Below are 24,930 nucleotides of genomic sequence, written 5' to 3'. Positions count from 1 at the left end.
TATCTTGATCACAGCGCCAGTCCACATGTAAAAGTCGATAGCAGCAGCGCGCATCAAGGTTCCAGTGCTCATGCCCCATTAGCTGTGTTTCTAACAAACTGTCTCAACACCCTACGGAAACATCATAGAGAATAAATCCAAGGAGTTTTTGGTAAACACAGAGGTGGACTTGTGCTGCCTTCCATTACTTAAACTAATTAATAAATGATGTGTTAAAGATATCGTGATCCTTGGTGGTGCTCGTTCGATCGTGCATTTTTGTCTTCTATTCAAATCATGGATACTTCTTAAATGTAAGTCTGTTTCTAAGCCGTATCTGAGAGCCTATTTGACTGCATGGTTACCTGTGGCAATTAAAGCTATAAATCTAAGCTGTCAGTGTTTTGCCTCTGCACCAAGGACATGCACATGCACTGAGAGCAGGATATCTGAAGGCCTGAAAATAGTTTCCACCTCCTTATTCATTTATGGAAACACAGAATTAGACGGGATTTACGTTTCTGAGAAAATAGACTTTTTTTTGTCCTTGGTTCTTTTCATTTCTCTCTCACATTCTGAGGTCCATCTCTCTCTTCCGCCATCACGCACACGGCCCGCTTATTCCCTCTTGAATTCTAATGCGTGGCTACATTCAATGAATTAATCATGCATGGTGAAGTAGGCTAATAGTTGCTATGATGTAGAGTAAGAGTTCATTAGTGCTAATAAGAAGACTAGCTTGGCTCTTAAAATCTACGTCAGAGCCGCTCTTTTATTTATAAAAGAATCTTGAGTGTAAAATTTGGTTGATTTGGTTCATTAGGGAAAAAAAACACACTTGCTGGAACCTTTGGCAATGTCTCAGCCTTCTGCTGTTGCCTCTATGTGCAATGTCAAAGGGAGGTTCAGCACATCCTTGCAAGGCAACTTTGAAGACCTCAGCCCGAATGCAATAAAAAAGACAGAAAGAAGACAGTGAGTACGGCAGGATGGCTGCTTCAAACAGATTTTAATCCATATTTTAGAGACATTAAATATTTAAAAACAATGGAACTGCATCACAACTTTTGATCATCACATAGAACAACTTCATTATAAAAAGAACCATAGAAAAGGCCAAAAGATAGCACTGATAAAAACAGAAAAAAAACTGTGCAACACATTTAGAAATACAATGCAATCCGTGTTGGACAGAACTTTTATTTTGTTCTTTATGTTTCGTTATGCCAGTGATGTGCATCAGATTCACAGACAGATTAGTCAGGCTGGATCAGAGGCACTGTGCTGCTGCTGTACCACCAGTGTCAGGCTTCAGATACACAGTCTTAAACTTATTTGGTTGCCTAACTAACACGTCACAGTTTGGATTTAAGCAGTTTAACGTCACTGAATACCACACGTGGCGTACGCTGTATTCATGCGGCGGGAATTCAGCCATGTGCTTTATTGCACTAATCAGGAAGATGGCGCTATTCTTCCACCGCAACAAAGATGAAAGAGAAAAAGGCTAGACGAGCTGATGACAATTTTTCACCAATGAATCTTGAGCAATTACACTATTATAGTTTAAAAGCTGCTGCCCTTCTCGAGATTAATTTGGACATTATTAAGAGTCGCGGAGCAGAAATGAGCTTATTCGAGCAACAGTTTTTCACCGCAGGGAACAGAGCGACTGAAAACCTTAAAGAAACTTCCTGTTAAATGGGTCGGTTACACTTGGACCGTTTTGATTTCCCACATGATTTAACACTGTTATGTTCCAGGAAGAAAAGCAAAATAGCAATCACAGAAATGCTACACACAAGGCAGTGAAGGCTTCATGGTAGAAGGTCACGTGATCGTAGAAGGAATATCATGGACTATTTGGAAATATGATCTTGCTTTTTCTTTTTTCCACTTTTCCAATATACTGTAAAATAGAGAACATGATACAACTGAAGTGCTGATTATTAATAGAAATTTTATTTTAGAATAGTCAATATTTTATCTATCCTCGTCAATAGGCATTATAGGAAATGTTCTCGTTGCTTTTCTTTTCAGGACACTACTTTCATGCCAGATGTTTAATATGGGCTCAGAACCATAAGCTCATTAGCCTAGCCTAGCCTAGCTAAAATGTTAAAAGTGGGCTTAATCTTCTAAAATGGGCTAACGATACAGCCACTTAGAACTGCTGGACAGAGACTCTGCCCTCTCTCTTCTGGGGTGTCTCTACTTTCCACTATGAATACACTAATTTTAACTCAATTGCAGAGTGTCTCCAAGAGATGGCGCGTTCTTTACTTCTATATTTTTCAAATATTTTGCCATCAACAGAAAGCGGCTAAGTATCGTACTGCAGAGATATTATCTGAAATCGCAGCATGTTTGTGGCCGCCCATGTTTTTAAGGGCTCTGGTTCCAGAAATGACTTTCCCACTTCCACAAATTCAAGCCTTGAACAAAAGGCTTGAATGTTTATTCAAGCTTTGAACCAAGCAACACAGATATGAAGTGAATCATGACTATGCAGAAGTAGCAGACTGTGTACATAAATACTTTTATTGGTGAACTACCCATCCCATAACACAAGGCAGGCGACTTTAAGGCCCCTCAAATGTAATCCTTTTCTTTTAGTGTTGTATAATATTAATTGTGAATATTATGTTGTAGTTTATGTTGTATGTCGCTGTTAAGATTCTGGTGTAGTACCATTCTGAACCACAAGATGGTGCAGAATGTCAGTATTCGTATATGACTTAGAAATTGTACCAAGATATTAATTTATTGTATTTTTCGGACCATAAGGCGCACCGGTTTATAAGGCGCATTAAGCGAAACAAAACAGTCAGATATGTCAAACTTTACTCAACTCATTCTTTTGCTTCCTCCACTTCTGTACCATTGATTCATTAATGTCGAATTCTCTGGCAGCTGCTCTATTCCCATGTTGTTGCAGTATATTAATGACTAACCTCGCATTGCGGAGGGATTATCTCAGTTGTTCTGACTGAAGTTTGGTCCGTTTACAGCATCCTACCATGCGATTGCATTTGTCCCTAACCATCGGGAACCCTCATGTTAACTTTTATCCAGTGGAAAAATAAGTTAGCATTATGCTAACATAGCACATCATTATATACCAGCTAGCCCAACTCCAGTAACCTTACAAACGTCACTGCTGTTTAGTTTTCTGTCTTCATTTATGTTGGAAGTGATAGCAGAGCTGTATGTATTCGTTTTAGAGGCGCAGTTTTTAGACTTTGAATAGAGATAGGGATGTAGTTTTCCACTGCTTTCTAGCTTAATGCCAAGCTAGGCTAACTTACACTGACGTGAGAGTGGTGCTGATGTATTCATCACTTTGTAAGGCAAATCAGAACATTTCCAGAAATGCCAACTTTTCTTTACTAAAGAACAGTCAGAGAGATGCTTGTTGGTTATCTCTTGATTATCGATCATATTTCTTGTTTTTGTGAAGAGCATATTAACGTCTCCTTCCACTAACCTCAACAAATTCTTATTTATTGGATAATTCTTATTTGTAACACTGCTGCATGACTCTGACAGTAGAACGAATGAGGACGAACACAAAAGAAAAGAAAACATCTCTCTGGTAGATTACAGGAATTTGAGAAGAAAAAATCAAACCCTTTATTATCCTTTTAAATCCTGCTAGTTCATTTATTGTATGAGACAGTTTTGGCAATCAAAGCGAATCTGTGATTTTGTGAAATGCAAACAAATATTAGAGACACTCGTCACTACTGGAGAGATTATCAGTGTATTATCGGCTTGCTACCATCTGCTGTCAAAAAATAAATCAGTGTGTTTAGCTCTATTGTAATCACAACAGCAGTGATGATGTTTCTGCCTTCGATAAACAAGTTGACAACTGTGATAATGCAACAGGAGCTAATGAGATATTTAATAAGATGCCAGCAGAATAAAAGGCCATGCTGAGAAAAGTCTGTCTTCAAAATGTTTCAGAATATACCCACATATTGACATTGCATATAAATAAACTGTTGCATGAATTCAACATTTACCATAGCTGTCATGTGACATGTACCATAGTGGAATGAAACTGATATTTCCCATGTCACAAATGCAATGTTTCTGACTTTTTACAGCATATTATTGTATATTGTACCGCTGCATACAAGAAGAATAAGGGACCATTAAGTGAACTTAACAATAACCATATAGTAACATCACAGTTTCACCATAAAACAAAACAACACCAAACATCATTGAATTGGACTGAGCAACACTGCGGACCAACTATCGACTTGAAACGACTGAGGTCAGAGAGAAACGGTTTGCGGGTAGTGTTTACAGGTTGTTGTAGAAGTTCAGTGGCTCGCTGGGACAATCCTAATTTGGCTTCAAGACCTCAAATAAATACAAGAAACAACTGTAAAAAGCGTTATTGTTAAGCAACAGAAAGTGGAGCTTGGACAGCTGTCTAAATGGTGATTAGTAAGCATTTTAGTCGTTCAGATGAAGAACCATGAGTCCATTTTAAAGGAACAGTTTGACATTTTGGGAAATAGTCTTATTTCCAATGTTTAAACGGTAAAACGCTAGATGTAGCTAGCATCAGCATACACGTATAAAACATGAACGTAGCTTCTAGGTCAAAAAAATTAAGCCTTAAACTTGCATTGTCTCTGAAGGCCACCAGATGGCACTAGCTGTGGTTGCTGTTACCGTATGGTGCATTATGTAAGCAGTGTTGCCAACTTAGCGACTTTGTCGCTATATTTAGCAAGTTTTCAGACTCCCTTAGCAACTTTTTTTCTAAAAAGCGACTAGCAACAAATTTGGCGACTTTTTCTGGTATTATTGGAGACTTATTTATGACGACTTTTTGACGTTAAAAACGCGTATCGCTCTTATTCTCAACAAGCAGCGGTGCTGCCGTGGGCACCTCACCCATGCCAAAGCGCTCACAGGCGGAGGATAGTCCACCCCCCGCTGCTATCAGGGCAGCAGATGTTCACACCTGTGCGTCCAGACTGCAAATGAATCGCGCATGACCGAAGCCGCTATTCCCGCACTGACTGTAACGCAGTTAGTCTTTTACTGTTATGTTGTTTTGTGGATCACAAGGTTTAAAACTACTTATAAACACACACCCACTCACACAAAGTAACTCCACCAGAGTGCCATTTTCGGGTTACTTTTGCCGGTCCAAGCCCGGATAAAGGAGCAGGGTTGGAACTGTGACATTAAAAAAAACAATAATTGCTGAAAGAAATTTAATTTGTAGTTCTAAATGCAATTTTTACTCACTTTATGTCTCTTCCACGATGTTGTTTCTCTCTCCAACAACTTAGGTTACAATTACATTAGTATGACCAATTATGCAAATTAGGCGATGACGTCATTTAGCGACTTCTAGCGACTTTTAGGACAACCAATAGCGATTTTCCTTACTGAGGAGTTGGCAACACTGTAAGTCTTGGTTATACTACATTTGGATGTGTAGGATAATTTGGTTCCTTAGCTAACTTACTTAGCTAACTAATTTATGATTAACAAGTAGTTCACCAGTGAGCAAGTGGTTTCACGTTTAAACCCACCCGTCCTTGTGGCATCTGGTATTTTGAAACTAAAATTGTGAAAATGGTAATGTTTAGTATCTAAAATGGGATATCATGTTAGCTACGTCCATTTTTTATACCGTTTAAAAAACATAAATTTAGCGTACAACCAAAATAGAGATGCCTTTTATTCAAATGTAAACCATTTGAATTTTATTTGTTGTATTAAAGCAAGTTATGTATAGGGGGCATAACCGCTTGTTTGATATTGTTTTCGTCTACTTTGTTTTAAGCTAATAGCAATAGCTAGTATTAGCTTCCCAGTTATATCAGTGAATTGTGAATATGGCTCGCTAAAAAGGCTAGCTTGTAACTAGACAAGCTAGCTTAGCCTCTTCTTTTTTAAAACAGTCACATCTGATTCAAAAACAAAGAAAGATATAAAGCTTCAAAACTGTAGTTTTTGAAGACTGTTGGGTGGTTACGTCAATCTTTTATATACATTCACTGAGCTTAAATTTTTTACTAATTTACATAAACTAGCTGTTAGTTATAGGTTTTATATTTCATATACAAATATGAGTTTTTATTCTCAGAAAGAAGTAAGAAAAATATTCCCAAAATGTCCACTTATTTCTTTAAGGTTTAATGTTCTTGAGGTTTCAGACTGTTAGCTGTAGCGTTGTGCATTTAAATGGCTGTGTATTTTCATGAGACGTCGACCTTTGCAACACTGCATGTGACTTATGTAACAAGAAATATACTTTTTTTTTGTCAAAATGGACACAAGTAGTTCTTGGTCTGAAGCTATCATTTATTGCATGCGATGACTTAAAAATTTCAGGTATTTCAGACAAACCTATACTTGCTCAAACTGTCAAAAAGAGAAAACACAGCAACAGATGCTAATTTGGCACATTATCACGTTTGTTTGTTTGCTTTTTTCTTTTTTTTCTTTTAAAGCCAAACCCTGGTGTCTTCATAAACGCCAGTAAAAAGCTTATGGAAACATTTGATTTTACGAAAAACAATCTCATATTTATACCAATATGGTATGGAAAATCATTTAGATTCATTCTTTGTTTTAAATAAATAGAGCAATTCCCACCGGACACAAATAGAGGCACTTGAGTTTCCTTTTTTTTTTTCCTTTTTTGTTTTTGTCAAAGTGAAAATTACATTTCACATCTGCATTGTCTTCCATACACATTCAGCGATGGTCAAATGATCCAAAACTTAAAAATTCATGCTTAATGTGCTGGATTTACAAAGACCATAATAAACTGATTTGGAGTCTTGATGGCGAACGTGAAAACGTAGAAACAGCGTGGTCTCTTGTTTTTAATGCGCCACGATGACTTCAAAATCACTTTGGCGCTTTGTAAATGCAGCTATAGCCTGCGCGCTGGCACACACACGTAGATGCCCCATTTACCTGCAGCACTTCCTCATTCGCTCACATTGAATCATTCACAAGACACAAGAAACACTGTTTTCAGGAGTCACAGTCTGTACATTATTGTACACAAACATCGTTATTGTTCGGTCAGGTAATGATTTTAAATAGACTTCACAATAAGCTGTACACGTATACACACTAACGACACAGCACAACAAATGTGGGGAAACGACTATAAGACACCCGGCAGTTGATTTGATCTCATTACGTGCTGTACAAAGTCACAGATATAGTTTTTGTTTCTAACATCAGGGCAGAAAAGCCGATGTGACAGTTTCACCCTGTTTACTTGCTCTGCATGTGGGTGGGGGCTTAATTAGAGCCAAATCATACTGAATCTTGTAGTTTTTTCCCCCCAGTAAGTGTTTGACGCCTTAGTTGGTGGGTTACTATGGGAACTAGAACTGAGTGGAATTTCACAAAAGCTCATAACCAGCAAGAGAAGAACCAGACAGATGCTTTATGTGATGGAAGAAAGCCCTTATTTGTAGGTCCAGCAAACTGGATGTTTGTTCTGGTAGCCCACAAAACTGAAACTTCAACTTATACTACAAGACTTTAGATATTTTTGAAGCTTTGCCCTATTGTACCTGTAATGTAGTTTACAATTTTATTTGGTCAAAAGATCCTCATTTAAATACAAAAATCTCATTAGGAAGGATTCCCTTTTTGCTAGTGCTCGTTTGTTTAAACTGTGTGAATCTCGGGCTTTGCCGGGTGGGAGTGGGGTAGACTGTCTGTGTGATACTGAGGAGAAACACAAAACCCAACTGCACTGTGTACTTTTCAGAAATTAAATGTGGCATAAAGGTTCTTCCTGAACTGCCAATAAGTTAATTTTGCCATTGTTGAGAGTAACAGTTTAACTTCTTTACTCCCAAATTAAACCAGAGTAATAGATATTTTTACTAAACCGAAATGTCATCACGTCACACTACAGTCACACTACAGTCACACTAGGGAAACTCTGAAACGGTTGCTCTGAAAATGGCGACCAGGTGTCCGACTGCTCAGTCTCCTACTTTGGTGGAATACGATGGTGAAAAACAGGGAGTCACTTTGCGATTGTGAACTGGGTCAAGCTGGCAAATATGTGCAATCTGTTTGTGATAATACATGGATTAATGGCAATAAATCGGTGAAAATATCAAATCTGTTGCCATCTGTCACAAATTGCCGTCTACAGGCACACAAATTGACATGAACTGCAGAAGATCATAGACTGGAAACAGGAACTCAGAAATTCCTCCAGCAAAAGTCACGTAGCTCCTGATGCGGGGGCTCGGCAGTCTTGCTTTGATGTAGGAATATAAGCAGAACGCAACAACCATTTGAGCCGAGTTCCCTGTTGCAAATATGTCAAGTTGTGCTCATCTGTGCAGACTGATTGCAATAATCGAATCTGTCTGAGAGCGACTGCAGTCAGTCTGAGTTGCACTCTGTTTGGAGACAGGTTGCTGCTCGACAGGCAACCTGTCAACTTGTGCAACTGCCTTGCAACTAGAAGTGGTGAAGCAGAGGTTGAGTGCTGCTCAATCTCTGGGCAACCAGCTGATTGCACCGACTCACTGTAAGTGGAACAAGTTCAGTGCAGTCACCGATCAACAGGTGATCCTCCCCGTCACAAACAGATAGCTGTCCTGTTTTCTCTAGTGTGACTGAGGCTTTAAATGTAATAAAGTAACTCTATACTAACTAATAACTGCAGGTTCTAGCTTTTGGTTGGTTGTTGAGGATCCCTCTTTAAAGACTGAAGATGGAGTGAAATAAAAGAAGTGCAATGAATTTAGCCTCCATTAGTGGTTGTAGCTGAGCCTCTTTACCAGTGTGGTCCCTAACTAATAGATTGGACTGGTACTCTTCCACTTGGATCAATATCAGCCTAAAGCTTTAATTCTTTCCTAATCATTGACACATTTCTGGGCCACTGCTGGTGGAGGTGAGCCTCTGTTGAGGCTCTTTCCCTACATTCAGCCTCACACTTGTCTGTTGGAGAATGAACCCATCTCAGTGAAACTGGGAGATGAGGTTGGGAACATGTGCGTTCCCTTCAGGAGTTAAAGCTACAATCACTTGTATACTGTTGCTCCCCCCCAAAAAAGCAGCATCAGCCAAATTGTTAATATGATCATTTGTATTCTGTGGTTCACAGCTAAAATTCCCAAACTTAGTTACTGTTCACTCCTAATTAAAGGTGATTTCAGCCCAATTAATCCACCTGGTGTAAGCCATTATATTACCATGCATGGTGTAAAGACATTCAAAGGATCCCAGTGGGAACTGAAGCATCGTTCTGGGTCTCATCTCACTTGAGTTCTAGCTCCCAGCCCATTTCTTCTTTTTCTTAATGTTGGCTCTAGTCCAGTCTTCACAGCAGGTGAGCCTCTATGCGGAGCCAGTGCAGTCCCTGCCTTACGTAGCGAACCAGCTCTGTCATGCTGCTCTGCTGACTCAACGGCTCCATCACAGAGTCCAGCTCCTGGAAGAAATCTACGGGAGGGAAGGAGGGAGACAGACAGTGTTACTGAGAGCGCCTCTGTGCTTAAATGAAACACACAAACTACAGCTGGTGTTTTTCCAGTGGAGCTGTGGGCAACATGGGGCAAAAGTCAGGCTCGTTCTTTCTTCATTGCTGGTCCTACAAGCCACGCCTGGCGTCTGTTTTCACTAGTCGACTAGTGAACATTTCTCTGCAAAGGTTTTAAGAGCTTTAACATTCACTTTCATACAGCTCATGTTTATACGGGCGACCACACAGGAAGCAACTCATCACAAATCTGTTTGGTGCTGGTTGGTTGGTAACTGGTAGACGTTACAGACCATGGTTGCCACGGTAACCTAACATATTAACCACTCTCTCATTTGCCAATCAGTGGTATCCTTCACTCTAATTGGTAGTTGCTTCAAACACACGTTTGTGAGCTGAGGAAAATTTAATTTGGGATTATTTTGCCCGTCAACACTTTAAATCACCAAATGTCACTTTCTGTGGTTGCTGCTTACAACATCAGCTCAAGTTGTTTTTTGTGGACACCAGTGTAGACTAGCTTTTAGTCTTAAGGTCGTTGCAAATGGAGAAATTCAGAATTGCACCGAACACGTTGTATTTTTGTCTTCAAAACCAAAACCAAAAAAACCCACACTATAACAAAAGATGAAGTCGACATCGAGCGATGATGAGCTGGTCCTTATATTTCTAAAAACAAAAGGAAGAAACTGAGATGATTTTGGGTTCATTTAATTCTCAAGAGAAGGCAGCAGGGGGAGGATTTCATGGTTTGATCCAGGAGTGCTTTGGTTCATATTTCAGGATATCAGTGGGGCAGCTGAGCTGATCTGATGGGACAGAAAAGTCATTTCTAAGAATCGACTGGCCCGGAGCAGCATCTAGCTGTGTGTCTGAATAAAACAGTATTATTTTACTATTTGTATATTTAGTACTGGTGCAAGTTCTGAGCTACGAGTGCACTTGTTACCAAACGCAGCGACCTGATTGGTCTGATCTGTTTACTCGCATCCTAAAAATCAAATCTGAAAAATCAAGCTTGGTCCAAAAAAATAAATGCTGCAAGTTCGACCATTCGGTGTGAATGGCTCCATTAAGAATAGCCAAATCCGAAAAACAACTTTAACACAAAATATTTGGACAGGTTTTAGGTTTCCGGTGTGTAAAGGCCTTTAGTCTAAAAAATACAACAAGAAAACCTCCACAGTAAGTTGGATATAAATGAAAAATGAGTACTTCCACTCAGCGCTCCAGCATGGTAGTAACTTGTAAATCTTAAGATTGACCGGCCTGTTTGTGATCCTTCATTGACCGTTGTGACTGATAACATATTCTGCTTTGTGTAACCATAATTTAGTCTTTACAGAAGTCGTAGACCAAGTAGAAGCAGGGGCTGTTCTCATAGAACCACACCTACAACCATGCAGTCGCCCCCTGCTGGCCGACACTGGCTTCACTGTTGGTACCCATTTTTGATATACAGTCTATGGCTAAAACCTCTGCAAAGAGCTCACAGAGAGGATCAAATAAATAATAAGAAATAAATAAGAAATAAAAACAAAAACTCCTGTTGAAAGTTTTTATGTGTTCAGCAGTCTTTCTCAGTATCTTCAACACGTGAGTAAAGCTGTTTTACTCAAACTGACTCCTTTACCACATGTATGAGTCACATGTACATGGCATACTTTGCATGCCTGTCATGTTAATCATCATGTATCCAGATGTTAGATATGAACTTGCGGTGGTGACAGTAAATATTCAGCAGCATATTGGCGCCCATGTGAAAATACATCCAGCAGTACGCGCTCTTGTGCCGTCCTACCTTGGCTCTCAGCGGCCAGTCTGTCAGACGTCTCCCAGTGTTCGTAGCTCCGCAGGATGTTGTTTGTGATGTTAACGTGACTGGCAGCCATGTGGTGAATCCGCTGGGGAATTGCCACGCTGCCCGATGACCCCGGTGCACCTCCGGATCCTCCTCCCGCTCCTCCTCCGTTGCTGGCTGGAGAAGGGCTAAGCGACAGAGGAGACGGAGTCCCGTTGACCCTGAAAATATGGAAATGCAATAAGTCCCAGTGACATCACAGGGAGCTCCTGTATGCCATAAAAAAGACCTTTTCACTGTTTTTACCTCAGTTTAATAATTATTACAATGTCTGTGCTGTTTGTATAATTTGTATGTCAGGCGGTCAACAAGTGACCGGCTTGTGATCTTAACTCAAGTTAGATGTGATAGATGCTGTAGTTGCAGTCGAGCAGTTTTGCTACAGACAGTATAAAAGATGAATGTTTCCATCTCTCATGACATCTCTCATGGAGAAGTCCTGTTTTGAAGGCTTGAGCTGGAGATTTTCCCCCTCGCCTTCTTGCTGCTTTAAAACCAGCTGTGATGAGTGAGAGTTTGACTTTGAAAGCCAGGACAGCGAGCGCCCATTGGCACGACTAACAGACACATGCTGGATAATCCAGCCTTCAGACTCTAATAAAGACCACGGTTTTAAAAATGAAATTATACAATTACTTAATACATTTTTATTCAATTATACCAGGAAGTGGTTAGCACATTTGTTTGATAAGGAAAAGGTTGCTGGTTTGATTCCAGCAGGACACACAAATCCTCTTTGGGGTTGTCTTAGGAAGTGGATGTGGTGTGGAGCTTCCTGCTGTGGTGTGAAAAGGGACCAGCTGAAAGTAGCTTAACTATAATACTGGAAACCAGTGAATGAGCCAAATCAGGAAAGTGTTTACTAAACTCAACGATGTCTTCTTTTTGTAACCAGGGGAGGCGCCCCCTGCTGGACATTAGATTAAAAGCACTTCGCTTGTTGGACCGGAACTACTTCCATCTTTTAAGCCGTCTCTAGGTTTTGCAAGAAAAGTCAAATATTGTCACATTACAGAAGGCAGCAGGGAATAAGAAGGAAACTATTTGCAACAATACTGTCAGTGTGATTTTTAAAGCTGCTCTTATTATGTTTTTCTGGCCATGTGTTGTCAGTGTGGTGTTTATAGCTTGTTCCACTGCCCGCAGAGCAGCATTAAAATTGATTTGCAGCTGTGCTGCTGGTCACCAGATGAATGTAGGTCTAAAATTCTTTCTCCCTTTAGCTCTGTCATCAATGACTCTAAGCGAAAGTCTGACTTTTTATCCGTGGTTTGCCAATGTTGTGTGTTTACAGCTGGAACGACAAAAACAGCAACAGATGAGACCGAACCAAATCATTTTTTAAGTGTGGCCTCACATCCAAAACAATCAGCTGAAAGATGCTGATGGACCTCCTGAGTAAGTAAAACAAGACACACAGAAATCCATAACAAATATCCGACCTCAGCACACAGACATGTTTGCTTACGAGAGACAGACGCGTACATATAAGGGGACGGATGCAAGGAGCTAAACGAAGGTTAAAGCAGGATTTTTGTACTTATCCACCACGATGGATTTAAGTGCAGACTTAAATCCTTGTAAAACACCTTGTTTTACAAGGATTTTGCATAAACTGTTTAGGAGTTACTGTGATATACTCAACCTGTCCAGGCTGTCCCTGCCTAACATCTTATAACAGCTAGGATAGATGCTAACTCAACTGTGACCCTGGATAAGGATAAACAATCCCTGATTTTAGAGGCTTAAAAACTGGACAGCTCAATCCAATAGAGCAGCCTTTTACTTTCAGCCTCTGAAAATGTGGGACTTATAAGAAAAATGTCTTTAATTCCTAAAACAGTGCAAAACGTTTATAAAACATCTGCACTTTGGTCACATCAGGATTGTCTGTGGGACCGAACTGTACGTGGTTGTTAAAACATCCACCAAAGAAAATAAACACAAAAAAATACAACATACAAATGTGGTCAGAACGAGGTTAATTATTGTGCTCTCAGAATTGTTTTTATACTGTGTGTTCATGTTTTGAATTCTGACTTTGGACTTTGTCTATGTAAATATCAAAAGCCAGACATCAGCATAATTTTTAAGGATTTGTTTTTCCCAGTCTGGAAATCATTCCCAGCTACAAAGATTTTCTTGTCACAATGTTACTGTTCAAATCTCTCTTTGTGTCCTGTGCCCCCCCCCCCCCCCTCTTCTGTTTTTCCGTTTTAATGTAGCACCGGTATTATCAACATCATATCAGTATTTTATTTGTTTTAAATATGAGGGTGAGCATAAATAGAGAGACGTCATCTTTTCTTTTTTCTTCATGTGGAGCTGTTAGCATGCTCGAAGGAGGTGGGTTCTTTACCCCCATGTGACTCATGGTCAATGTAAAGAGTAACAACTCATTACATTGACCGTGTAGGAAATTAGATTAACAGTGTTTTGTTATTGGCATTACAGCAAACTATAGAAATGGTGACAGAGAGCTTTGACGTGGATACATTAGTGCAAACTGCTCCCTGTCCTGCACAGCTCTGTGTGTGTGTGTGTGTGTGTGTGTGTGTGTGTGTGTGTGTGTGCTCCTGACATGATGTAATGTCTGTGATGTGGCCTTGACCATTGCTGACCCACAACTTGTGCCTGATTCAGTGCCCCCCCCACTCACACAGACACACACTGAGCCCAGTCCTGCTTCTGTGCAACGTCATAGCTGTCCAAACTCATTAGCTTCACATCCGCAGCTCCTCCACGCCTCTCCTCCTCCATCCATCATCACTCCCTCCATCACTCCTTCTCACCCAACACCCAGCAGCCCTTCCAGTCTTCTCCTTCTCACATCTACAACAAATCAGTCCCTTTATTTGCTTCCTGAAGGTTTGTTTGAGCAAGTGGCTGTCAGGGTCGACACGGTATTCTGCAGCAGAGCTCCGGTGAATTATAAATTTTCAATTATCAAGGTGCGCGGGGGGGTGTACTGCATGTGTGTGTGTGTCTGTGTGTGTATACTCACTTTCCATTGGTCCTCCAGGGAGAGGGTGCTTGGTGGGAACTCTTGGCTGAATTCTGAATAACAAAAACAGAAATGTATTAAACAGTGTTGTATGTCTGTGAAGGTTCTCAGTCATCCAGGTCATCGTAGTCAAAGGAGCTTGCAAAGAAAAGCGTCTGGACTTCTTTAAGTTACTTGAAGACGTTTCACCTCTCGTCCGAGAAGCTTCTTCAGTTCTAAGGTCAAATGGTGGAGAGTCCCAGATATAAACCTAGTGGGAGTATCCCCCTGATGATCCTCTAATCGGAGAGGTGAAACGTCTTCAAGTAACTTAAAGAAGTCCAGACGCTTTTCTTTGCAAGCTCCTTTGACATTAAACAGTGTTGTTTACAGCTCTCCAGCTGTAGAGGAAGGAGTCAGCTCATTCATTCCAGTAAATACAACAAAACAAATTACAGGTGCAGTCCTACCTCCAAAACACTGCACTATTAATAATACGAGGAAAATGCTGGTGAATTTTAAGAATTCAAATTAGTTGGTTTCACAGAAAAATAAAAGGATTGTGAAGAAAAAAATAACAATATTTAGTTTTTTTGTGAAATAGTTAACAACTTGACCTCTTTATGCAAATAAACTTAGAAGATCTGTACTCCAAGTTTTTAAATGTAAATCTTTAATTGTAAACTAATGAGTAGCCACAGCTGTGTGATTAGGAATAGACTGGAAAAACAAACTTGTGCTGAAGTGCACTTTAAGTAAACGTTCCTCCACTGTTAGAATAAAATGCCATTTTGCATACAGCAAAAAAGTATGACATGAAGAATGAAAAATGATAACATGGATTAGAAAAACAACACATTTGTCTCTGTGTACTACAATAACAGTACAGCTTAACCTCCTAAGACCTGAACTCTTCCATGGCATGAATTTTTAATTTCTCTTTGATATTTGGGCTGATTGGAATCCGATGAATGCAAAAACAAAGAATCACCAGATTTCTTTTTTACCCAATTTTTGTTTCTAAGAAAAATGAGATCCACATATGAGGATATTTGTTTTAAATTGTGATAAAACAGAGGTAGTATAATGTCCTCGTAAGTGGATATCAGGCTCTCGTAGAGCAAAATTTAGTATTTTGGTCTAGACAACCCAAAATGTGATGTCCACATATATGGACGCCAGGTCCTAAGAGGTTAACTAGAACCCCTACAGCTCAGTATTTATTGCACAATATCCTGTTTATTTAATTCACACAAAGGTGAGTGTAAAAAAAAAAAAAAAAAAAAAAATCTGGTTTCATGGGGATTATGTACTTTTTACTCACAATTCATTTAGACATGGATCCCAACAGAAATCTGTTCATTTGACTATAATGCAAAAAAATAGTCAAATAGTTTGCCTGCAGTCTCCTCCTACACAGTCAGGAGTTGAGCTGCTAGACCCGGTACTGTGGCACAGCTTAGCCCGCTCATTGCTCTTAACTATATTAGATAAAATGATGCCAACTGCCCCTAGCAGCCACATAACATCGCTAAATGTTACATTTGTAACACAATACGAAAATGATCCATTTGTAGCATTTACGCACCTGTAACACTTTAAACATTGTATCACTTTAAGTTTGTTACAGGAAGATCAAATGTAGCAAATACTCAATATACCCATTTTTGATAGCTCTACATTGTGATGTTTATTTATATTTTATTTATGTTTATTTATTTATAGTATGTTTACATTACATTTATAGTTACATTGAGATAATATCAAAAGCTTAATATCAGATAAATAACTGTTGATATGTGTGGCTTTGTATTCAATCAAGCAGAAGTTTGCATATCAATGTTTTATTATACACTACAGGGTGAACAGTGTGTGGCTGATCAGTATAAGATCATACTTATTTTTTCATACAATAACCAGTGTGTGTGTGTGTGTGTGTGTGTGTGTGTGTGTGTGTGTGTGTGTGTGTGTGTGTATATATATATATATATATGTATATGTTCTTCCTCTACACCCCCCCAATTTTTGCACATGTCGAGGAGCATTTCACTGTGTGTTATACTTGTATAACTATGCATGTGACAAATAAAGAACCTTGAACCTAACTGACTGACATGTTGTCTTAATCCATTTACATTTTTCTATCCATTCGCACTCACATTCACACCTTTGGGCAATTTAGAGTCATGAATTAACCTGACCCCGCTAACTGCATGTCTTTGGACTGTGATAGGAAGTACCCGGGTAGAACCCATGCAAACATGGGGAGAACATACAAACTCCACACGGAAAGGTGGGTTGTTAATGTATGTAGCTGTATCAGTTTGCTAACAGCACAAACAGGATGAGCACGTACTAGCACTAAAAATACACAAACCTTATATATTGCATTCTTCTTACTTTAGTAAATAATCCAGCAAATATATATATTTTTTTAACTTTATGCATCCAATATAGTTTTGTTTTTGTCAACTTTTCAGTTCATGGATGAAGGACGATGGATTAAGAATAAAAATCTTCAGTTTGATAGATGACAGGCTGCCAGACTGAAGTATTAGACTTAAATGAATTAAGTTTGTGTTAGGGCTCTGTGTGCAGAGAGGAGGATCCAAACGCAGGACTCAGACACTAACTTGAAACTCAAAGACCTCAGCTTTATTGCTGGTACGAAAGCAAAACATGAAGTGAACATGGAATATGGAGAACAGAAACACACAGGCATAATCTGATGGTACGACGCGACACCGAGCATGGGAAAACACAGGGCTTAAATACACAGGGTAGTAATGAGGGAATGGACAACAGAAGGGAGACACAGCTGGGGGAGATCAGGGCTAACGAGACGGGGGAGCTAAGCTGCACACACTAACATAAGACAAAGACTTTCACAATAAGACAGGAAACAAGAATTACTAAACCAGATGCAGACATGACACTGAGAGACAGACTAGACACTGAACAGAAACTGCAACACACATCCATCCATCCATCCATTCGCTTCCGCTTATCCTTTTCAGGGTCGCGGGGGGCGCTGGAGCCTATCCCAGCTGTCATAGGGCGAGAGGCAGGGTACACCCTGGACAGGTCGCCAGTCTGTCGCAGGGCTAACACACAGAGACAGACAACCATTCACACTCACATTCACACCTAGTGGCAATTTGGATTATCCAATTAACCTATCCCCACAAGTTGCATGTCTTTGGACGGTGGGAGGAAGCCGGAGTACCCGGAGAGAACCCACGCAAACACGGGGAGAACATGCAAACTCCACACAGAAAGACCCCGGCCTGATGGTGGAATTGAACTCAGGACCTTCTTGCTGTGCGGCAACAGTGCTAACCACCGTGCCGCTCTTGCAACACACATGAGAACCCAAAACCTAAGAACTGAAACAGAAACAGATCTATAATGATAATAATAAACAAAGCACCAGAACATCAGAAAACAATCCATAATGCAAAAATAAACCAAAACATAATAAACTCAAAATACTGGGTCCAACGGACACAGAACCGTGACAGTTTGAGGCAATTAATCAGATCAAATCACATTTTCTAATCATGTAAAAGGTATTTTGTAATAAAACCCTTCAGTCCGGCAAAAGCAATGCTAAAACGATGTGAGCCTCTGCTGAACTTCTGGACAATAGGTTGTAACGTTAGTGAATTTTGAAAATGCTAAATGAATGTGTCATGCAGATAAGTGTATTACAGAAACGGTTAGACTGTTGTTGTGTAGCATTTCCTTTTTAAAATGAACTGCTCCAACTTTATGTCAACACTTACTGAATGTACACAGACTGCGCACACATGCACAGATAAACCCCCCAGTCGGTCGCTTCCCAGAAATCCAATCCCATCACTGCAAATGCAGCACTGTGATAATGACATCCTCAGTAATTAATTAAACTAAACATAATTAATCAAAACAAGCACATTAAACCCTAACAATCCACGGTGATGATTGATGGAGCTAATTAATACATTAATATCAAAGAAAAAGAATGGAATTTAATAACGCCATGCAAAATTAATGCACAGGCACCATGAAAATGAATATGAAATGTATTTGAGGGATTGTAATTGGCTTTGTGTGTTTTCCACAGAGAGAGAGAAAGAGAGAGAGAGAGAGAGAGAGAGAGCGAGCAAAGAGGGAAATGGAGTCTGTGTCCAAGTATGTGTGCGCTTGTGTGTTACCTTGAAGTACTCCATGAGCGACCGCGAGTACTTGACAGCGTGGTCTTTCTTCAGATGGAACATCCTCAGATATAGCAGAGACAGACAGCGGTTACTATGGAAACAAAAGCATTAGAAGGCAGATGAGTCCTCTGTACAAATTCCCTTTAAAGATCTATCCTCAATATTATTTTCAAGTCATCCGCACAGAATGCACCCGGACTTCAAACGTGCCCCTCAAATCCTTGTGGATTAGGAAGAACTTCAATGAAATAAGGAATGTGGGAACTATATAATACTGTGAATGGAGAAAAAAACAAAACAGCGGCTGTGCGTCACGGGAAGCTCACACAGTCACAAAAATACAAAAAAACACAGCAAAAAACACTATTTTTTTGGGGGAAATCAAGCTTCCACATTCACTGGGCCTCATGGCTAACAAATCTGAACACATTTAGTGTAATGTGGTAGGATGTGTCAAATACCACATCTTATTTTATTTGTCATGAAAATACTAGGGGTGCAACGATACACAAAATTCACCGTTCGGTTCGATACTTTGGTGTCACGGTTCGATATTTTTTTGATACAAAAAAATGTTCATGCTTTTTTAATTTGTCATTTATTAAAATTATAAATATATATTTTAACTCAAAAGTACAGTTTTTAAATTTAATGTTGCTGAAACAACAAAGGGATAAAATAATAAATCTATCTGATCGAGAAATCACTCATCTTTGGAAAAGAGAGTTTATTACAGAGAAATGTCTCTTTCCAAAATAAAAGCTATACTACGCTTCTTCTGGGCTTTATTCTCAGCAGCATATTAAACATATCAGGTCCCCATAAGGAGAATCATGTGCTAACGGCTGTCTAAATGACTCGGGTAAAGTTTGTAGCATGCATGCTTGTTGTCTGCTTCCACTTGTCTTTGCACTACGATGATGTCGGAGTAAACGTGCAGTAACATTCATTTTGTTCCCACTAGTGCTGTCAGCATTAATCTGAAATGACGTTAACGCCACAACGCGGCAAATCTCAGTTAACGAGCATGGGGCTGGACGGTGTAAACACGTTAATGAGCAAACTGCGCTAACACAGTAGTTCCCACCCATGTAATTGAGCATTGCGTGGCACATCCAACATACTGTTTTACTTTTGTCCATGATGGGCTTACCTTCAGGGTCACACGTCACATGAAAACCAAAATAGTTCCAAAGGCCAGATCTGAATGAGGGTGGGGGAGGTTCAATTTGCCATGTTGCAAGGAGCTTAGCTTCTGTCTTGCTAGCTTGTGCTGCACTCAGTAGATCTGCGCTCGACAGTGCAGCCTAGGCGGAGTAGTCGAACGCAGATCCACTGAGCATCGTCAGAAGGAAAGTTGATAAAATAAATTAAAAATTTTGTATTGTTCGATACATATGGGTACCAAACCGAAAGCACTGTACCGAACGGTTCAATATCCATACGAGTATCGTTGCACCCCTAGAAAATACATGTGACATGTGGTGCAGTAGCTAGCACTGATGCCTCACAGCAAGATCAGTAGATCACTACTCTCCGTACAAATCAGTGTCGTCTGCAAACATAATCCACAAAAACTCCTGCCTGTCCACCAAAATGTTATCATTTAAATCTCAATTGTTTGTTCATTTTAGTGACACCATATTTTTTTATTGTCACGTAAATATTACAGTACTTTCACGTCCATGATGTAACACATTCTTGCTACTGAATACCTTTTTGCATATGCGACATTCCTCTTTGTTAAACCGTTGTTGCAGACAAATAAAGTATAAGTACATCTAAAAAAAAAAACACCAAGCTGTGTGTTGCAGGGAACAGCTGTGATTGGCACGCCATCATGCAGTGATTTGGGGAGCGCTTGATTTTCTTTTACTTTTTGCTTTCTATTGGTCAAGTACTGACCAATAGAACGTGATCGAGATTAACATGAGACTGATTGTGCAGTCCCCTTAATTTTTTTGAGTGTACCGTATTTTCTGCACTATAGGCGCACTTAAAATCCTTAAATTTTCTCAAAAAACGACAGTGCGCCTTATAATCCGGTGCATCTTATGGTCTGAAAAATACGGTAGTTGTCACAACGCCGACTTAAAAAGTAGCCAGCATGCTCTTTTCTTACAAAAACATGGCCAGATGCAGTCAAATGACCAAACAAGGAGTGCATGACTGAAAGGGGCTTAAGTCAGATAATATTTTTGATACGGTGCTTTGATACTGTTTAGTTTCGCTTAATGTGCCTTATGGTCTGAAAAATACGGTATATACTTTTTCAGGTAACTGTAATTTTTTAAAACATTTTTCTAAATATATTTATTTTAGACAGCAGACATACTTTACATGATTCATTACACACACGCACAGACAGTGAAAGTGTATCGTACCACAACACGGCGAGTTTCTTCTCAGGGATGGTGGCTAAATGGCTGGTGAAGTTCTTCAACCTCATGGCATACCTGCAGTGGAGAGATGCTCATTACTCATCGATTGTCAAAACAGAACTCTGAATTTTACAAAAAGCAGATGCATATATACCCAAGTGCTGCTCTTCACTTAGTGATCAATTCTTCCAGTTTACCAGCAGCCAACTGAAACGCTCTGAATTGTTTGTAGGCAAAACAAAGTTAACTTTCTCTAACGCTGTGGGTGATACAATGCTCCTTTTGGCCAGCCCTCTCTGTTCAGCACAACACTTTATCAGTCAGAATCAAATTCAGCCATCATGAATGAGAGTTCATTGATCCCTGAAGGGAAACTCCGTCCTTTCCTTCTCTCAGGGAGTTCAGAGGTCAGAGTGACTGCAACTGCTAAAAAGTCTGTGTTTTGCTCAAGGACCCTACAGCAGAATAGATGAGTGCAGGCAAGCAGATCTTGAACCTGAGCACTTGAGTTAAAAGACTCTGTCCCACTACACAATCCTCCTCACAACAAGTCAACCTTCAGACTTAGCAGTCATCAGTTATTCTCAGTTTGCTCTCCTATAGTTACACTCAGCAGCTCTCCAAAGATGAAAACCTGCAGAGATCCTGCAAGGCAACAGATAATACGTCTGTGGATGTTTTTATTTAAAAATGTTGGACTTTTTGACAGACAAAAAGGTGACGATACACCACCTTCAATATACTCACAAATCACGTATCCGTGAATCGAGGTACCTCAGAGTAGACCGAGCCTATAGTCCACATTTTTTAGAGTTTATAGTCATAAACTCTAGCTATAGTCAAATCTAAGGTTAGAGTTTATAAGAACATACAGCTGCTGTGGTATGGTTTACGTTATAATTATATTATATAATTATAGTTACGTTCAGCACCTATCACATCAGTGGCTTTACATCAGGGATGTCAAAATCTTTTTGGAGTCTTTGCTGGGCCAATTCTAGCCCCCAAGCCTTATATTTAACATCCCCTCTTTATATAATAATGCTGTGAGGTCAAAGCTGGTGATGACCCTAACCCTACTCTTACTCTATTGTGTCAGAATATGTAACTTTTGTTTCAGAATTGTTCTCCTTACTCTTGGCAATCATGGGACAAAGAAAATAATCACTCTGACTGAAACACGTGAAAAACTAGTAAAATTTTTTCTCAAACAGTCCTCGCTTTTCTCCCAATCACAGGGTTTCACCAGGTGCTACACTGCTTTGAATGAAGCTTTTCAAAATAAAATCACTGATCAATTCTGTTCTACTAACCTGTTAAGAAACTAGAGAGCGTTTATTGATGTTTTTCTGTCCATCCCTACCTGATTAGTTCCACAGTCTCAGAGTACATTGTATATGGTGATTTGGCCTCTAGTGGATCTCGCTCCATAGCATTTCCACACTCTATGAAAGACAGAGCGCCGTCTGCGTAGTTCACTGCTTTCCCAAATTTGTCCATCTGCAGACAGAGGACAGGAAAGGAAAGAAAACAGGAAACAAATGTGAAATGAAAGGAGATGTAACAGAGAGAGAGGGGAAGGAAATGTGAATAAGCGGTAGAATAAGCAACGGCTTGACGGCATTGTGGCAGAAACACGGCAGCCTCTTTGAATAATCTCCCACTAAGATGCAAATCCCTAGATAAATCTGAGGAAACATAAGATAAATACCAAGTTAAATAAATCTCATTTCATTGTTTGTGTGTGGGGGGTGGGTGGGGGGGTCCGATAATTCTTTTGATATTCTATAATCTTGCAGACATCATCAGTCCTTGAATGCAATGTCCCCTTAGAGACAAATGGTGCAATAAATAACACAAATTATACAGTACGGTCCTTGGTACCAAATAGATTTTCATTCTACTGAGACTTACAGTGCACACATAATTGCAGTCTAGACTGTAGATGTTAACATTGTGTGTTTCTGCTTTCACTGTCTGTCTGCCTCGTGTCGTTAGCACAGAGGGCTGAAGGTGTGCGTCTACCTGAACTGGGTCACGCAACATCTTACCAAAGCATCAGCCTTGTGCTTCAGTCTCTTGGCCTCCTGCATGTAGAAGTCAGCACTGTGGACCCTGCAAACATAATGGTGACAAATAATACAGACCATAAAGAGCATGTGTGCGCTGACATGTTGTTTAACAAAACCTGAAAACAACACCCTGCATCACTGAGACAGATTTGCATAATCACGGACTACAAGTAGCTTGCAGTGAGCTACACACAGTCATCTACTTAGGTATACATACCTCAGGCTTAGTGTAACCTTAGTATAACAACAAGACATGTTGTTTCATGAATAATGCAGAAGCCTTTTGGGACAAATATCCAAGATGATGTATCATCTTTCAATGTTAACACACATCTGGACAAATGATAAGGCTGCTACAGCTTTCCCCATCCACATACACTAACAGGCGAGTGTCTAGCCTTTAGCTGAAGTTGTAGTAAATAAGGCAAGTTTTGTTACAACAGAGGGTCGCACGACCAGAGAACCAAATCAGGGTTGAGCAGCAAGGACTGAAGATATTCTGTAAAGAGCTATGAAGAGCAGTTATGCGTGGCCGATAAAGTTGATTGTGACAGGACACTCGGTCGTAGCCATGACGGTAAACAAAATACACATGAAAAAATGATCAGAAACTTCATGAACTTTTTATACAATCATCACAAACTTACCAGCTTACCAGCAAGTAAATGTGTAAAAAGAACACAATGTCCCCTCCTGTTCCTGAGTTATGGCATTGATTAGTGATCAGAAAAGCGCTCCTGATTTATTGCCAGTATTTTTTTTTGTGAGGTCACTATGACCTTAACCCTTGAACATGAAATACTAATAGGTGCAACTGAAGGTTTGGGCCAAAGTGGAAGAAATTCCCTCAATGTGTTTCTGAGACATCAAGGCCGTGAGAACCAGAGAGCAGGACTGCAACTGCTGCCTCTGGCATGCAGGCATGAACTTCCCCAGTAGCACAGCTAAGAACTGCACAGCAGCTAACACGATCTAGCAATAACTTACAGTTAGGCCTATGGAGTTTTATAATGCCTTTCAGTTTAAATACAAAATTGTTATAAACATGTAATAACAGCTGTCGCCTTGTGATCCCATTCTTATCTGTTATAAGTTTCCTGCTGTTCAACAGTCCTGGATCTTTTTGCCATTTCATGATGTGTCAGATGTTTTCAGTTGATGATATATCTGGACTGGAGGCTGGCCAGTTCACTACAATGAAATCATACTGTTGTAATAGATGCAGTTGGGGGTGTTTAAGTTTAAACACTTAAATGGTAAATGGCCTGTATTTATATAGCGCTTTACTAGTCTCTAAGAACCCCAAAGCGCTTTACATATCCAGTCATCCACCCATTCACACACACATTCACACACTGGTGATGGCAAGCTACATTGTAGCCACAGCCACCCTGGGGCGCACTGACAGAGGCGAGGCTGCCGGACACTGGCGCCACCGGGCCCTCTGACCACCACCAGTAGGCAATTACTTAATATGTTTCTTTGTTCTCCTTGCTTTGTTGAGAAACCTTTGCAAGAAACCTGATGTCTAGAATCCATGGTCCTCACCAAAGAGTGTGTTTCCTCCTTTAATAATGGTTTGTCTGGCTTTTACTACGGCTGTCTTCAACTGTTGTTTTTGTTTTTCTGGACTGAACTTCGCCTTTCTTTACACTCTAAAACTGGGTTGCTTTGTTGCTGGTATCTGGCAGGTTATTGCTCATTTGTCCTGCTTAGCACCATCTAGTCAGCACTGCCTCATTTGGCAGAATCTGAGCTGAAAATAAAACTTTACCTGCCTGCTTCTGTGTTCTGTCACTTCATCAACACAAACACTCATGGCCCAGTACCATTTGGAGCCATGCTCATGTCTCATACTGCCTCCACAGTCCAATCTATCTTTTCTATTGCTGAGGCTTATGAATGGTTTGCACCTTGTAATGAACCCTCTGTATTTGCTTT

The 24,930-nt window shown here is 40.0% G+C and overlaps 1 protein-coding gene across 2 annotated transcripts in view; it reads right to left on the bottom strand.

Annotated features, from left to right (window-relative positions):
• Positions 1-969: 969 nt before the first annotated feature.
• Positions 970-24,930, bottom strand: part of aff2 (AF4/FMR2 family, member 2) — a 207,938-nt gene continuing 183,977 nt past the window's right edge. For both annotated transcript variants that reach the window (XM_085287892.1, XM_085287896.1), the window contains exons 20-26: positions 22,969-23,032; positions 22,281-22,417; positions 20,921-20,992; positions 18,534-18,627; positions 14,359-14,411; positions 11,295-11,515; positions 970-9,456 (exon numbers count right to left, since the gene is read on the bottom strand). In XM_085287892.1, the coding sequence (XP_085144018.1) occupies positions 9,335-9,456; positions 11,295-11,515; positions 14,359-14,411; positions 18,534-18,627; positions 20,921-20,992; positions 22,281-22,417; positions 22,969-23,032 (763 nt within the window). In that variant the 3' untranslated portion in view covers positions 970-9,334. The remainder of the gene's footprint in view (positions 9,457-11,294; positions 11,516-14,358; positions 14,412-18,533; positions 18,628-20,920; positions 20,993-22,280; positions 22,418-22,968; positions 23,033-24,930) is intronic.

Source organism: Mchenga conophoros, linkage group LG2, assembly GCF_057382185.1.
Source record: "Mchenga conophoros isolate Kocher_MC1m ecotype Shallow Benthic linkage group LG2, M_conophoros_male_GT1.1, whole genome shotgun sequence".
NCBI lineage: Eukaryota > Metazoa > Chordata > Actinopteri > Cichliformes > Cichlidae > Mchenga > Mchenga conophoros.
The sequence above is the reverse complement of the archived record's forward strand: the minus strand, read 5'-3'. Positions and strand labels throughout refer to the sequence as shown.